The 12,361-nt window shown below is 60.0% G+C and overlaps 1 protein-coding gene across 1 annotated transcript in view; it reads right to left on the bottom strand.

The window, feature by feature from the left end:
- Positions 1 to 8,849: 8,849 nt before the first annotated feature.
- The window catches only part of DTX1 (deltex E3 ubiquitin ligase 1), a 96,480-nt gene continuing 92,968 nt past the window's right edge, over positions 8,850 to 12,361 (bottom strand). The window contains exons 5-8 of the mRNA XM_050924365.1: positions 11,737 to 11,895; positions 11,258 to 11,419; positions 10,724 to 10,813; positions 8,850 to 9,486 (exon numbers count right to left, since the gene is read on the bottom strand). Of these exons, the coding sequence (XP_050780322.1) occupies positions 9,262 to 9,486; positions 10,724 to 10,813; positions 11,258 to 11,419; positions 11,737 to 11,895 (636 nt within the window). The 3' untranslated portion in view covers positions 8,850 to 9,261. The remainder of the gene's footprint in view (positions 9,487 to 10,723; positions 10,814 to 11,257; positions 11,420 to 11,736; positions 11,896 to 12,361) is intronic.

Raw genomic sequence — 12,361 nt, 5'->3', positions numbered from 1 at the left:
TGGATCTAAAGGTTCCAACCCTGCTGATGACCCATGTGGGTGGCAATATGATGGAATTTTAGTTTTTAATTTGCTTTTGTTTAAAACCTAGGAAATCACACACAAAAATCTGTTCAAAGAGGGTAATGAAAGTTGCAAAGTCTAAGTCCTTGGCTACACTTGCGAGTTAGAGCCCATTAAAGCAGCCCCAGGTGCCCTAGCTCACCTCCCCACCCCCCCGTCCACACTGGCAAGGCACATAGAGTGCTCTGACTCCGCAGCTACAGCGCTGCTGGTTCTCCACCTCAGTGAGTGGAATAACGTTTGCTGCGTCCCCGCTGGAGCGCCGCAGCACCAGTGTGAACGAGGTGTTGCGTTACTGCGCTGTGATCAGCCTCCGGAAATGTTCCATAATCCCCTTAAGTCAAGTGGCCACTCATCGTTGTGAAATCAGCTGCAGGAATGCGGAAATGCCCTTTCAAAGCGCCATTTTGGAGAAGCCAGCTGCTTATCAGCTCCAAGAAAAAGCAAACATTTACTGTTTGCTTTGAGTGAGTGAGCGAGAGAGAGAGCGAGAGAGAGAGAGTGTGCTGTGAGTGTGCCACAGCCAGGCCCTGACACTCAAACACTAGGAAATACCAGTATTAAGGTTGTATTAAGCCTCCTTATGCCTGGGCCTTGCAATATAGTCGTGAATGACATGAGCACATACTAGTTTTGCCCATAGGGCCCTGCCTGCCTGAGTGCCCAGGGTGGCCCTGCACTGGGAGGAATCACAGTTGCTAGGGAAGGCGAGTGGTGTCTGTAGGGCCACTGCCACACTGGTGTGCAGTGAGGGAGGCAGGGGCTTGCAGGAAGAGGAAAGCTGGTCTCATGGCTAAGGCCGGTGCCTGCTGCCCTGGAGAGCTGGACTCCAGCCCTGCCCCTGCCATGGAGTGAGTGCCTGTGTGATTCTGGGCAAGTCACAGCCCAGACGTCCCACGTGAGCACTACATGTGGCTTCTCATCTGTTTGGGTGTCTGACGTGGATCCTGTGCTCTGATTCGCAGATGTGCTCAGCATGCACAGCTGCAGGCAATGGGCGCTGGGCTTTGCCCACAGAGGCCTGGAAGGCTAAGAACTCCGAACAGTCAGGGCCCAGGTGTCTCCAGTGGGCATCCAAAAGTAGTGGCTACGTTTGGCTGGAATCGCTCCGTTTGCCCAGCTGTAAAATGGGGCTAATGGCAGCCCTCACCTGCTGGGGGACGGGACGATACAGGCACTGCTACCGGGAAACTGCCGCATTAATGCTGCCCGCAGGGGAAAGCCCATGAGGAACCCCACACCTGTGTCTCCAATCAGGGGCTCACCACACGGCACTAAATGAGGCCTGGGCTAGTGAGCACCGTCTGTCCTGGGGCTGGGCAATCTTCCCCTGAGGTTCGAGCGAGCCCACAGCAGCCCTGGCTGTGCAGACAAGATGGCGTATTCGCTGTGTTGAGCACATTCCCCTCACCAGCTGCACGCCTCTGCTCCCAGGGGAGGCACTGAGCCCTGGGAGGCACCGGCAGTAAATAGCTAATAAATCAGCTGGGTTCCCTGTGTGGCCTCTTGGATGTGCACTGCTGCGTGTGCCCTCTGCCTTCTGCTCCCCATCACAAACGGGGCTGCTCACCCTGGGGTGCGTGTTCCTGTCCCCAGCCCGGCCTTGTTTGTTTCCCACATAGCTCGCAGCCTGTAGCCCGGAGCACAGGGGAAATGCCTGGGGACAAGGCACATTAGAGAGAGAGAGAGAGAGTGTGTGTGTGTGTGCGCGCACGCGTGTGTCCCTTTTCTGACCCCAAACCCCAGGCTTGCTGCAGCCAATCCTAGCAGGGGTTCCTGCCCAAGCAGCCAGCACCTGCCTGCGTGTGCTGCCAGAGACCCCTCGCTGTACCGCAGAGCTCGAGCAGCACAGCACGGGTGGGAGACAGCCTGCCATGCCTGCAGGCAGGTGTTCACTGTGCTGCTGCACAGGGCATTCGGCTCCGCCTCTGACAGCACTGGGGCATTGCTGGGGCAACCAGGGGAAGGCCATCGGCACGGCCTGGCTCCTACGTGCAACACCCCTGCAGGGGACTCTGTGCGTATGGCCACTCAGGCCAGGGGTTGCTCTGTGTGTGTTGGGAGGGTGAGGTGTTCCTTGTGGATGAGTGTACAATTCCCTGTGTGCACACCCCTCAGTGGGCACCCTGGGGCACAGTGCTGCATGCATGTTCCCAGTAGCGGAGTGTGTGGTTTGAGTCTGGGAAAACAGTCCAGGTCAGCTGTCCCTCAGAGACTCTCTGCGGCCCTGGAAAGCCCCAGCTCCTCGGCCTGCAGGGGTTGTGAGCCTGCCCAACCTTGCTGGGTGATTAGGCCTTTGCTGCAGCCCCACTCCAGGCCTGCGCAAAGCAACGCATGAACGATTGATTCCTTGGCACGTCACCCTGCAGTGCACAGCGCAGCACTAGAGCAGGGGTGTCCGGCCGCCAGAGGGGCTGGCATCCAGAAACTACTGACCATGCAACACCGATTTTCTGCCCCCGCCAGCAATGGTGCCTGCAGCATGGTTTGCATGTGGGGCGCTCCCAGCTGCTGCAGGCCCAGGCTCTGCTAGCAGGAAGCCTGCGGGGAAAGGTGTGGAATCCCTGGCTGTAGGGAAAGCCCCAGCACTCTCAGCCCAGCTGCAGGGTGAGCTGCAGGGGATGGTGTCAGCCTGGGCTCTCCTCTGGGCTGCCCTGGAAGTCTTACTGTTCATGCTGGGAACATTGCGCCAGGCCCTGGCAACACCTGTTCCAGCTGAGGTACCCTGCTTCCCTGGGAGCTGCAGCTCAGATGCTAATTACAGCTTTAATGACCACCAGCTGGGTTAGTGCAGGCCAGAGCCAGTGCTCAGGGCTGTCTGGAGACAGCCAGCCGCACCAACCCCCTTCCCGTTAGTCAGGGCTAAGCCAGAAATCTCTGCCCAGGGGCTTTAACACACAAGCCGGCTGGGCAGCCGGCAGGCGCAATGCCCCAGTGCAAGCCCCAATGGTGGGCAGGGCGAGCGATGAGTGGCAGTGGTGCTGCAGTGCGCGGGTGCGACACCTGGTGCTGCGTGATCTGGGGGGTCCCTCCAGGAGTCTGTAACTGACCTGGAGACCTCACACCTCCTACTGCAGGACACAGGCTCGGGGCCACCCGCCCACACCATGTTGTACTGCTTCAGCGAAACTGGTTTCACCCATGGTGGGGGTGCTGTGATCCTGACACAAAGGAGCTCACACTTTGCCCTACGCTTAAAGGCCTGTCTGCTGGCAAGCTGCTCATTTCACCTAAAATAACAGCATCCACCTGCAGCCAGTTTGGTCTAAAAATCACACCTGTGCGCTAAAGAGGCTATACTGGTCGGAAAGCTGTGTGTACACCAGGCCTAAGCGCTTTTCCCTACTCTAACGGGGAGAGGGGAAACTGAGGCACAGAGCCAGGCAGTGATATGCCCAAGGTCTTCAAGCAGGTTACCTGTAGAACTGGGATTAGCATGACTATTTTTCAGGCCAGCTCCAGCCACCAGACCTGCATTTGCTGCTCACTGACAGCTCCTTGAGCCCCTTGGCTCTAATGGCATCATTCCGATTTTCGCTGGTGTAAATCAGAGAAGAATGTGACCCAGACTGGGGAGTGACGCACTCCTCTCGGCCCCCCTCCCGCCCACACACGCCAGCGCAGGCAGCAATGAAGAGGCTGCACGCGGCCGCGGCTGGATTCCACGTTTATTTAATAAGTTGTAAAGACATCAACACATGCTGAGCATGACAGAGGCGCTTCAGACAAAAGAAATTACAAAGCCCTTAAAGATTCCCAGCCAGGCCCATCCAGAGAGCCAGGCCATGGATCCCAAAGCATGGCGTCGGGAGACTCCAGATCCCACTATGCCTAGTATGCACCACCTTGAGCGCCACGGGGCTTTAAGCAGCTTGGCTCCAGAGGGAGCAAGGCATGCTGGGCGTTGTAGTCTCTGCAGGCCATGTCTCTGTAGTCAAGGCAGCCAGCTAAAATGTGCTCCATTTTAAGCAAACCAGCTACAGCCCTGACCTCTCAGCAGGTTCCTGCAGCTGGTAGGATTTGGGCTCCCCTGGCTTCAGAGGCACAGCCACCCAGTCTGGCCACATCTCAGGGGTGCTTCTATCGCCCCATGGCAAAGCAGATGCATTGAGCGAGTCCTTCACTAAAGCGGGCTGCCTGCTCTTGCTGCAGAGCTGGGGAAAGCATCACCGGTCCTAGGGGAAGGGAGAGACAGTCTGGGATTGTGGCTGGAGGGTGGGGGATCCTGATGGCCTGCGGAGACAGGGTGGGGGGGATCCCGATGGCCTGCGGAGACGGGGATGCTGCCCTGAGTGGGGAGAGAATCTGTATTGCGCAGCTGAGGGGCAACAACACAGGGGGATGCTACAGCTGAGCTCTGGCCCAGCTCCTTTTCCTCCCACTCCCACCCCACCCAGGCACACCAGCCCCATTAATAAATGGGTCATTCATGGACCTGGGGCAATGCAGTGGGACAGCGTGTTCGTGATGCCTGGGCTGGCTTACGTGTTGGGTGGGAGGATGTGGGGGCCTGACAATCAGTCTGCTTTGCAACACAGCACAAGAGACCTCTTAGCGCTGCCGGAGGGGTAAAAGCCAAGGGGGCGCTACAGCCCAGGGCACAGGTAGGGTTGCCAACTTTGCGGATAACTGAACACCCTTAACCCTGCCCCTGTCCTGCTCCTTTCCTGAGGCCCCATCCCCTTCTCTGAGGCCACAGACCCACTCATTCCACCACCCTCGTTGTTTGCTCCCCCGCCCATCCTTGCTCATTTTCACTGGGCTGGGGTAGGGGGTTGAGGTGCCCCCCCCTTGGAATTCCAGTGTTCTGCCTCTGGAAGACAACGGGCTTCTCCCAGACACAAGAGCTGCAGAAGGCAGGAGAGTGACATCATTGAGGTTCTCCTCTGCCTTCCTCGCCTGCCCCCCCCAAGAGACACCAGGAAACACTTGAAAAGAAAAACTCAGCCCAGGCTGGAAGGTTGTCTAGCCTGTGAGTAATAACACCTGAGGTTTCAAGCAGCCGGCTTGCAAAAATCCCTGTAATCTGTCTGTGACCAGAGTTAGGGTGAGAAATGATTATTTGTAGCCAATTTCTTTAATAAATCAAGCTTAGTTTGAGTGTTTTATTTGCTTTGTTCTGTTTGCTACCCCTTTAACCACTGAAAATCTGCCTTTTATAATCAATACAGTTGTTGATGATTAAACCCAGTTTGTGCAATTTCTAACGGGGGGTTGGGGAGTCGTGCCCATCTCTCTTCATATTGAGGCAGAGGGGGGATTTTTATGAGCTTGCGCTGTGCAGCTCTTTCTATACAGCACCAGCCAGTATTATTTGGGTTTGTCTCCCCAAAGGAGACGTACACGTGAGTGCTGGGGGAGTCCCTGCACAGCGCTGACTTCAGGCTGCGTCTGCAGCTGGGTGGGGCCCTACCTGTGTGTGCTGCAGGAGGCCAGAGAGATGAATTCAGCAAAACCTGGAGAGGGAATCCAGGCTGGTGGAACAGGAGGGGTTCAGTGAAACCCCAGTATTGTCTGTGTGTGCATGTGCGCGTCTAACCTGTTACACTGTGTGTGTATGTGTGTGTGTGTGTAACCTGTTACACCCTCTCCCCCTCAGCTTAATCACAGGAAGGGGACTCATTCCTCTGGCCCCCTCGGCCCCGCCCCAGCTGCCGGCCTGCTCCCTGAGTGACCCAGTCCTTGTCTTAAGCCAGGGCTGGTGAGAGGCCTGTGGGCACCAGAGAAGTGTCCCATGAACCACACCAGCCTGAGGAGCTGCAGCTGTGGCAGGGCTGAGGCCGTTACAGGTTGGCCATGTCCCAGACATCAGGCCTGACAATGGGGTAGGCTCTGTGGGGCCAGTCTCCTTGGTGGTGGGGGCAGGGAATTTCCTAATGGCCTGGGCGTTAGGTGTATGTGTGTGCATGCACATATGTGTGTGCAAGGTGTGTGGGTGTCAGAGAGATGGTTGCATGTGTGTGTGAGGGAGCGGGTGTGCATGTGGCTACAGTGAGTGCCCAATGTACAGTCTGTGCGTGGGGTGGAGGAGCAGGCTGTGTGCCGGGGGTGTGCGAGCAGGCAGGCTGTGTGCTGGGGGTGTGCGAGCGGGCAGGCTGTGTGTGTGCATGCAGCGTGGGCCTGTTCTGCTGCTCTCAGGTCCTGCTCTCTGCCTGAGATGCTCATAGTGGGTGAGAGCTGCTCTCTGGCCTGGCTGAGTCCTGGGTCGGGGCTGGCTGTGGGATTTTGTGCTGCAGGCATGTCAGGGGCTCTGGGGAAAGGGGACATTGTGGGGCAGGAGCTATTCAGTGCCCCCAGGGCCCTGCCGGAGCAGAGAATGGTGCTGGCTCAAACACCCCACCAATGTCCCGCTGGCTGCGACCGATGCTTCACAGTTGAGCCCTGGGTACGTGAAAGGTGAACATGCCACTGCCAGGCACAGGTCAGCAGAGGGCCTGAGCTGATTGCTGCAGGGGGCCGGTAGGGCCCATCCCTGTGGCTGGCGCTGCCAGGTGCCTGCTGGCTGCCTCAGGCTGTCAGCTGAGGGGGCAGGACAAGCCATCAGGGCAGTTCGTACCATACGGAGCTGACAAGCAGCACCAGGGCGGCCTGTGGCTGTGGCAAGGGATGGCTGAGCTGGATGTCGTACCCCAGGGCGAGTGGTACAACGGCCACTGAGAGCAGGGACTCCTGCTGCGTGAGCCCCACCGATGGGGAGGCTGGGGGCTGAGAGACGGGAGCTGGGCATGGCCCACGGCTGTTAGTTATTTGTACAGGAGCCCAAGTCATGTGGATCTGGGGGAGAGGGTTTAGGGGGGGTGCTGGGGTTCCTGCCCACGTGCAGGCACTGGGGGGGGTCTGCATGGCCGTAGGTACCCTAGCTGCTCACCCCGGTGTGCCGAGCTAGGCCCGCAGGAGAGGCTGGTACGCTGTCCCCTGCTTGGGGGGGCGCCAGCCCTCTGGGCCCTGTCGAGACACTGGTGTCTGAGGCCCTCTCCTCTCTGCAGACCCTGGGCCTGGCAGTGGGAGGACAGCCACACTGGCCCACAGCCACACTGGCCTTCCTTAACAGCAAGGAAGCAGAGGGGCTCTGCCTGCACCCAGTTCTTGGCCATGGACTCACCACCTTCTCCTTCTCCTTGCTGCTCCTTACACCCCCCAGCCTTCCTCTCCTCCCCCAGCCTTCTTCCTCCTCCCCAGCTTTCTGCCTCCTCGCCCCCCAGCCTTTCGCCTCCTCTCTCCCACGTCTCACACCCAGCCAGACAGTCCCCACCCGCCGAAGGAATGGGACACTCCCCCAGCCCCCCACTGCAATGCCGTCACCCCTTTCCCTGGCTGCAGCAGCTACATGCCTCCAGCCGGGGCTGAGCTCGTTGGGTTGCCTTGGGTGCTCTGGGGTGGAAGAGAGTGGGGGGCATTCTAGCCTCTCGGGGCAGCCTCGCTGTGTGCACCATGCAGCTTCCATGGCCCATGTGGGGAGCAGGGGGAGACCCCAGCCTCTTCCACCCGCATCCGTTTGCCACTGTGCAGGGAACAGGGAGGTTAAGGGGCCTGTCTAGGCAACACCGGTCACATGCCCTAAAGGGACGCAGCCCAGCAAGGTGTGAGCTCCTGCTGCTGCTAAGTATCAACTTACCCAGAGCTCAACCGGCCCGGAGCAAAGCGGGGCCACAGCACTAGCCCCACCAGGCAGCTGGCGTGACCTAGCCAAGGTGGCCCTACAGGGCTGGCTGAGCTAGGAACAGACGCCCACGCTTCTGAACAGCCGCTTGTGTGTCCATACGCCCCAAAGCACCTCCCGCCAGCAAGGAGCCATTGCCCTCGGTGCAAGCCCACCCAACCGCAGTGTCACTGCTGGGAGGAGAGCCTGTGCGGCTGACTGGCCATGATGCAGTGCACACAGAAAGGAGCGATGGCCGGCTGCTGCTGCACAACCTCTCCAGCTAGAGCAGACACTTGCCAGGCGGGAGAGCACCACCCAGAAGAGCAGGTTTATTTTCCAGCTAAGGGTGTGCTACATACATGGGGAACAAACCCCCGAGAGAGAACCAGGCCCAGGTTTTTAAAGCCACGCATGCAAAGGGCCCGTGCATGCAGGTAGGCAGGCGTGCCAATCTCCACTGGCACCCAGGTATCAGCCATCCACTGTTTGCACTTGTGGCTTTTAAACTCACCAGTGGCCCTTTTAATCCTGGCTGGTGCCTCCTGAAGGGACCAATCAGGGCATCGGTGGCTCACTGGCAGGAGGTCTGTTGACTGCTGCTGACTGGGTGTTGACTGCTCCACCCCTCGTCTTTAAGGGGCAATAAACCACCTCTGCAATGCAGTGCAGAGTGCCAAGCGTTATCACCCCCTCTCCCCCGGCTGGTCGCTGCACCACTGCCAGTCTTGGAGCCTTTGCTATGGCAGGGAGGGATGGTGCATGCAGGCCTGGGAGCTCAGTAGGGCTGGCTCTGAGCTCTGAGCGCTTCCCCTCCCCAAGGCAGTGGAGTAAGAGCCACCTCATTTCCATCCCTGCCCAGCTGTGGGAGCAGCTCTCTCCTGCCCACGTCCCGCTCCTTTCCCCACGCCTGGGGCCCTCTCCCTCCCTTTCAGAGTTGCAGCAGTGAGGAGCAATGGCAAATGTGCCACGTGGTTGTGGGGGGAAGTGGTTCCCGCAGACTGCTGGCACAGACTGGACAGGACAGATGGTAGTGCTGTGGCTGTGGGAGAGTTGGCCAGAAGTTGCCCCCTTGGCTATGTGTGTGTGTTCTGGTAGCTGCTGTACAAGATTTCCATAGAGAGAGTGACATGGGGGGGCGTGTGTGTGTACAGTCAGGTGTGGGCTGAGCTCTCAAACAGGGAAAATATCACAGATCACAAGAGTATAAAAAAATAACCAGCCCAGCTTTGCGTTGCTTGGTCACTCACACGGCTTCTGCTGGCCTGCTGCTCGTTGGCCAGCGTGTGTGAGGGGCGTGCACATGGCCTTGGTTAAAGGGGGAGCCACTCCGCCTGGGGGGGGACATACGCTTCTGTGGCACCCAGCCAGGTCCGGCATTGCAGTCTGAAGGTTACTGCAGGTCAAGGCAGCAGAAGCAGAGTGAGAGCTCCGGGAAGGCGGGTGGTTCCCGGGCATGGCGGTGCTGGAGGACGGACTCACAGAGACACGCACGAGCGCAGACACAGGCGGGGTTTGGCTGCCAAGAAGCACGCTAGCAGAGAGCGGGGGCTTCCTCCTCAGCCCTTCAGGTTGGCTTCCAAGACCCCCTGGGCCATCAGCTCAGCCAGGACATTGTCCAGGTAGTTGGGGTCGGGGTAGCCATGGCCAGTGAGGTTGGAACCAAACTCTGTCTTGTGGTGGATCTCGTTCCACACCACCGTGTCGCACTCTCCCGTCGTGCTGGACGTGCCGATGGTGAAGATGAGCCGGCGGTCCCATGCCACAATCAGGAGCTTCAGAACCTGTGGGCCGGAGGGAGGTCACACACCCTGCCAGGCCATGGCGTGCCCCAGCTGGCCTACAGCACCCTGTGTGGGGTCTGAGATCCTCTCCACAGTCTGCAGCATGTCCTGGGAGGGGAGAAGCTGCCTGCCCTTGATTGATATCGGGGGCTCAGCCCCCTCTGGGCAGCTGTCTAGCGCAGGAGAGGCAGCTCTGCCAAGTCACAGCAGAGCTGGTACAGGAACCCAGAGAATCATTCCCCAGAGAATGATCCGGACTGGAGCTTGGTCTGATCTGGGGTCTGCCCCACCCTCCAGAACACAGGGGCTTCCTAGGAGGCTATTCCTTTCCGCAAAGCACGGGAATATAAGCCCCCCGCAGAATAACCCTCTGTGGCCTGGACACGCCCCAGCCTTGCACGTCATTCCCTCAGCATAGGCTCAAACCCGCCTGCAACAGGATGGAGGCAGAGACGGCGTCTGACTACCACAGCCAACAAGCTGCGTGGAAACGTGTGGCCCGGTCCTGTGCGGTCACTGACTCAGGCACACGCTCACGGTTCCCGCTCATTTCTTGTGGCCACGTGCGGAATGAATATTGTTATGTGGAGGTGATATATGGTGGGGGTGGAGCCGAGGGGTAGGAAGTGTGGGAGGGGGATCAGGGCTGGGGCAGAGGGTTGGGGTGCGGGAGTGGTGTGGGCTCTGGAGTGGGACTGGGGATAAGCGGTTTGGTGGTCGAGCTTCCCCAGGGCTGCGGTGGGGAGGGAGGACTCCCCCCATCCCTCTCTGACCCCAGCAGCTCCATCCGGGCCGGGCCGGGGAAGGGGGTCCCTCTCTCCACCTGCACAGCCCCGATAGGTATTTAGATTAAATACTAAGGCTTTGAGGGTCTGAAGTTTGCAAGGCTGGATTAGCAATGGAGCCTAGGGGAGTTAGGACACTGAACATCCTGGCATTTGTTCACCCAACTCCCTTCTGCTCCTTTGAAATCGCCAACTCAGATGTATGTCTCCAAGCCCCTGTGCCAGGGCTGGTGCTAGCGACATGGCACGACCCACCTCGTCCGATAGTCAGCAAACCCGTTTGCAGCAGATGAGCTGGGAGTATTGCAGCAGCTGTCACAAGGGGGTGAGCCTCTCTCCCCCTCGCCTCCCCCAGCCAATGCCACCTCCTTGTGGGAAGCTGCAGCCTGCCAGTGAGCCGGCTTTGTGGGAGGCAGCCAGGCTCCAGGAGCTGGTGGGGGAAGGCCACTCACCTTCCTGCCTTTCTCGTTGTCCGGTAGGTAGCAGTGCCGGGGGAAGCCTCGGGCTGTGAACTTCTTTCCGGGGTTCGGGTGCTCTGGGCCCTGGCAGGGAACAAAGCAGACGCTGGGGAAATCCAACAGCCAGCAGCTGTGCCTGAAACGCGGCACCCCCTGCTCCAGAAGGCAGCACGGCTGCCAATGGGGCACAACTGCAGGCAGCAGGGGTCTCAGCGAGATCCCGCCTGGCAGGGCGTGGTACAACTCCTGGGGGCCCAGCGACCGCACCACCTAGGAGTAGGAGATGGGGCCTGGCCTCCACCCACCACCAAATCCCTGGGGTGTCACACCCTGGCTGCCTCTGCCCGGCTGCTGGAGGAAGCAGAGGAGGCCCCAGTCTCTCCATCAGTTGCCCCCGGGGCCACGTGGAGAGGTATGAGAATGGGGCATGCTTAGCCACGCGGGGGGATTCCCGGGGGAGGCAGCATGTGCCAACCCTTCTGGGCCACGGAGCCGCTGGCTTCCCCCAGAGATTCCTCTGTCCCTCACCTGGATGCCCGTGGGGATGTCGTAGACGATGCGGATGGTTTTGGATTCCGTGTAGCCTGGCAGCGAGTGTGGGATGATGTGGAACTCCATCTTCCCTGGGGGTTGGGTCCCAGTCTTCTCCCCATAGATGGCCTTGCAGGTGGGGCACTGCAGGCTGCCATCCTTGGGGGCAGAGGCACAGGGTGAGGAGGGTCAGCCAGCCAGGCAGAGCATCCTGCTCCAGGGCACAGGCTGCAAACAGGCGACTGGGGGAATCCCCCTTTGCTGCAGGGCTGTTCGGCCCCGTGGTGCCGGCTGGGGTAAGGCCCTGGAGGGGCACCAAGGCTGGACCTGACCAACTCTCAACTGATAGCCCAGAGCTGGTTGTGAGGACACTGTGGGGCCGTGGGCTGGGTCAGGGGATCAGGGAGGGGAGCATTGCCCTGGGCACAGGGGCTCTCCCCGAATGAGACAGCAGGCCCCCCCCACCCAGCTCTCACCTTGTTGCCGTTGTTGTACATGGCCACCAGGCAGAGGAGGTGGTACATGTGCCCGCATTTGCCCAGCTTGCCCACCAGCTCCGGCTTGGCGCCCCTGTGGCTGAGCAGGCCCTCGTAGCCGGACGAGGCCACCAGCCTCTCCATGCAGATGGTGCAGTCCTGCCGGGGAGCGCGGTGTTACCAGAGCCGGGCTGCTCCCGCCCACCCCCAGCCAGAGCCCAGCAGCCGATTCCACCGTCACCCTCCTGCCCACGGGCCTCTGGCGCCATTGCAGCCTTTGGGGACACACCTTCCCATGGCACCTGCTCCGCCAGCCGGCTCGACTACCCAACGTCTGCCTGCCCCACGTCCTGCCCCGCTCCTCGCCCGCTCTTCTTCTGCCCCACTATCCCTGCCCACACTGCCCCCAGTGCCCCCTCAGCCCCAATGCTGCCCCCACTACCCCCTTCGCCCCACTGCCACAACCTCCCCGCCCACACTGCCCCCTCAGCCCCAACGCTGCCCCCACTACCCCCTTCGCCCCACTGCCACAACCCCCCCCGCCCACACTGCCCCTTCGGCCCTGCTCCCACCCACACTGCACCCAGTGCCCCCTCAGCCCCAACGCTGCCCCCACTACCCCCTT

The sequence above is a fragment of the Gopherus flavomarginatus genome, chromosome 15 (genome assembly GCF_025201925.1).
Source record: "Gopherus flavomarginatus isolate rGopFla2 chromosome 15, rGopFla2.mat.asm, whole genome shotgun sequence".
In the NCBI taxonomy this organism is placed as follows: Eukaryota; Metazoa; Chordata; order Testudines; family Testudinidae; genus Gopherus; species Gopherus flavomarginatus.
The sequence above is the reverse complement of the archived record's forward strand: the minus strand, read 5'-3'. Positions and strand labels throughout refer to the sequence as shown.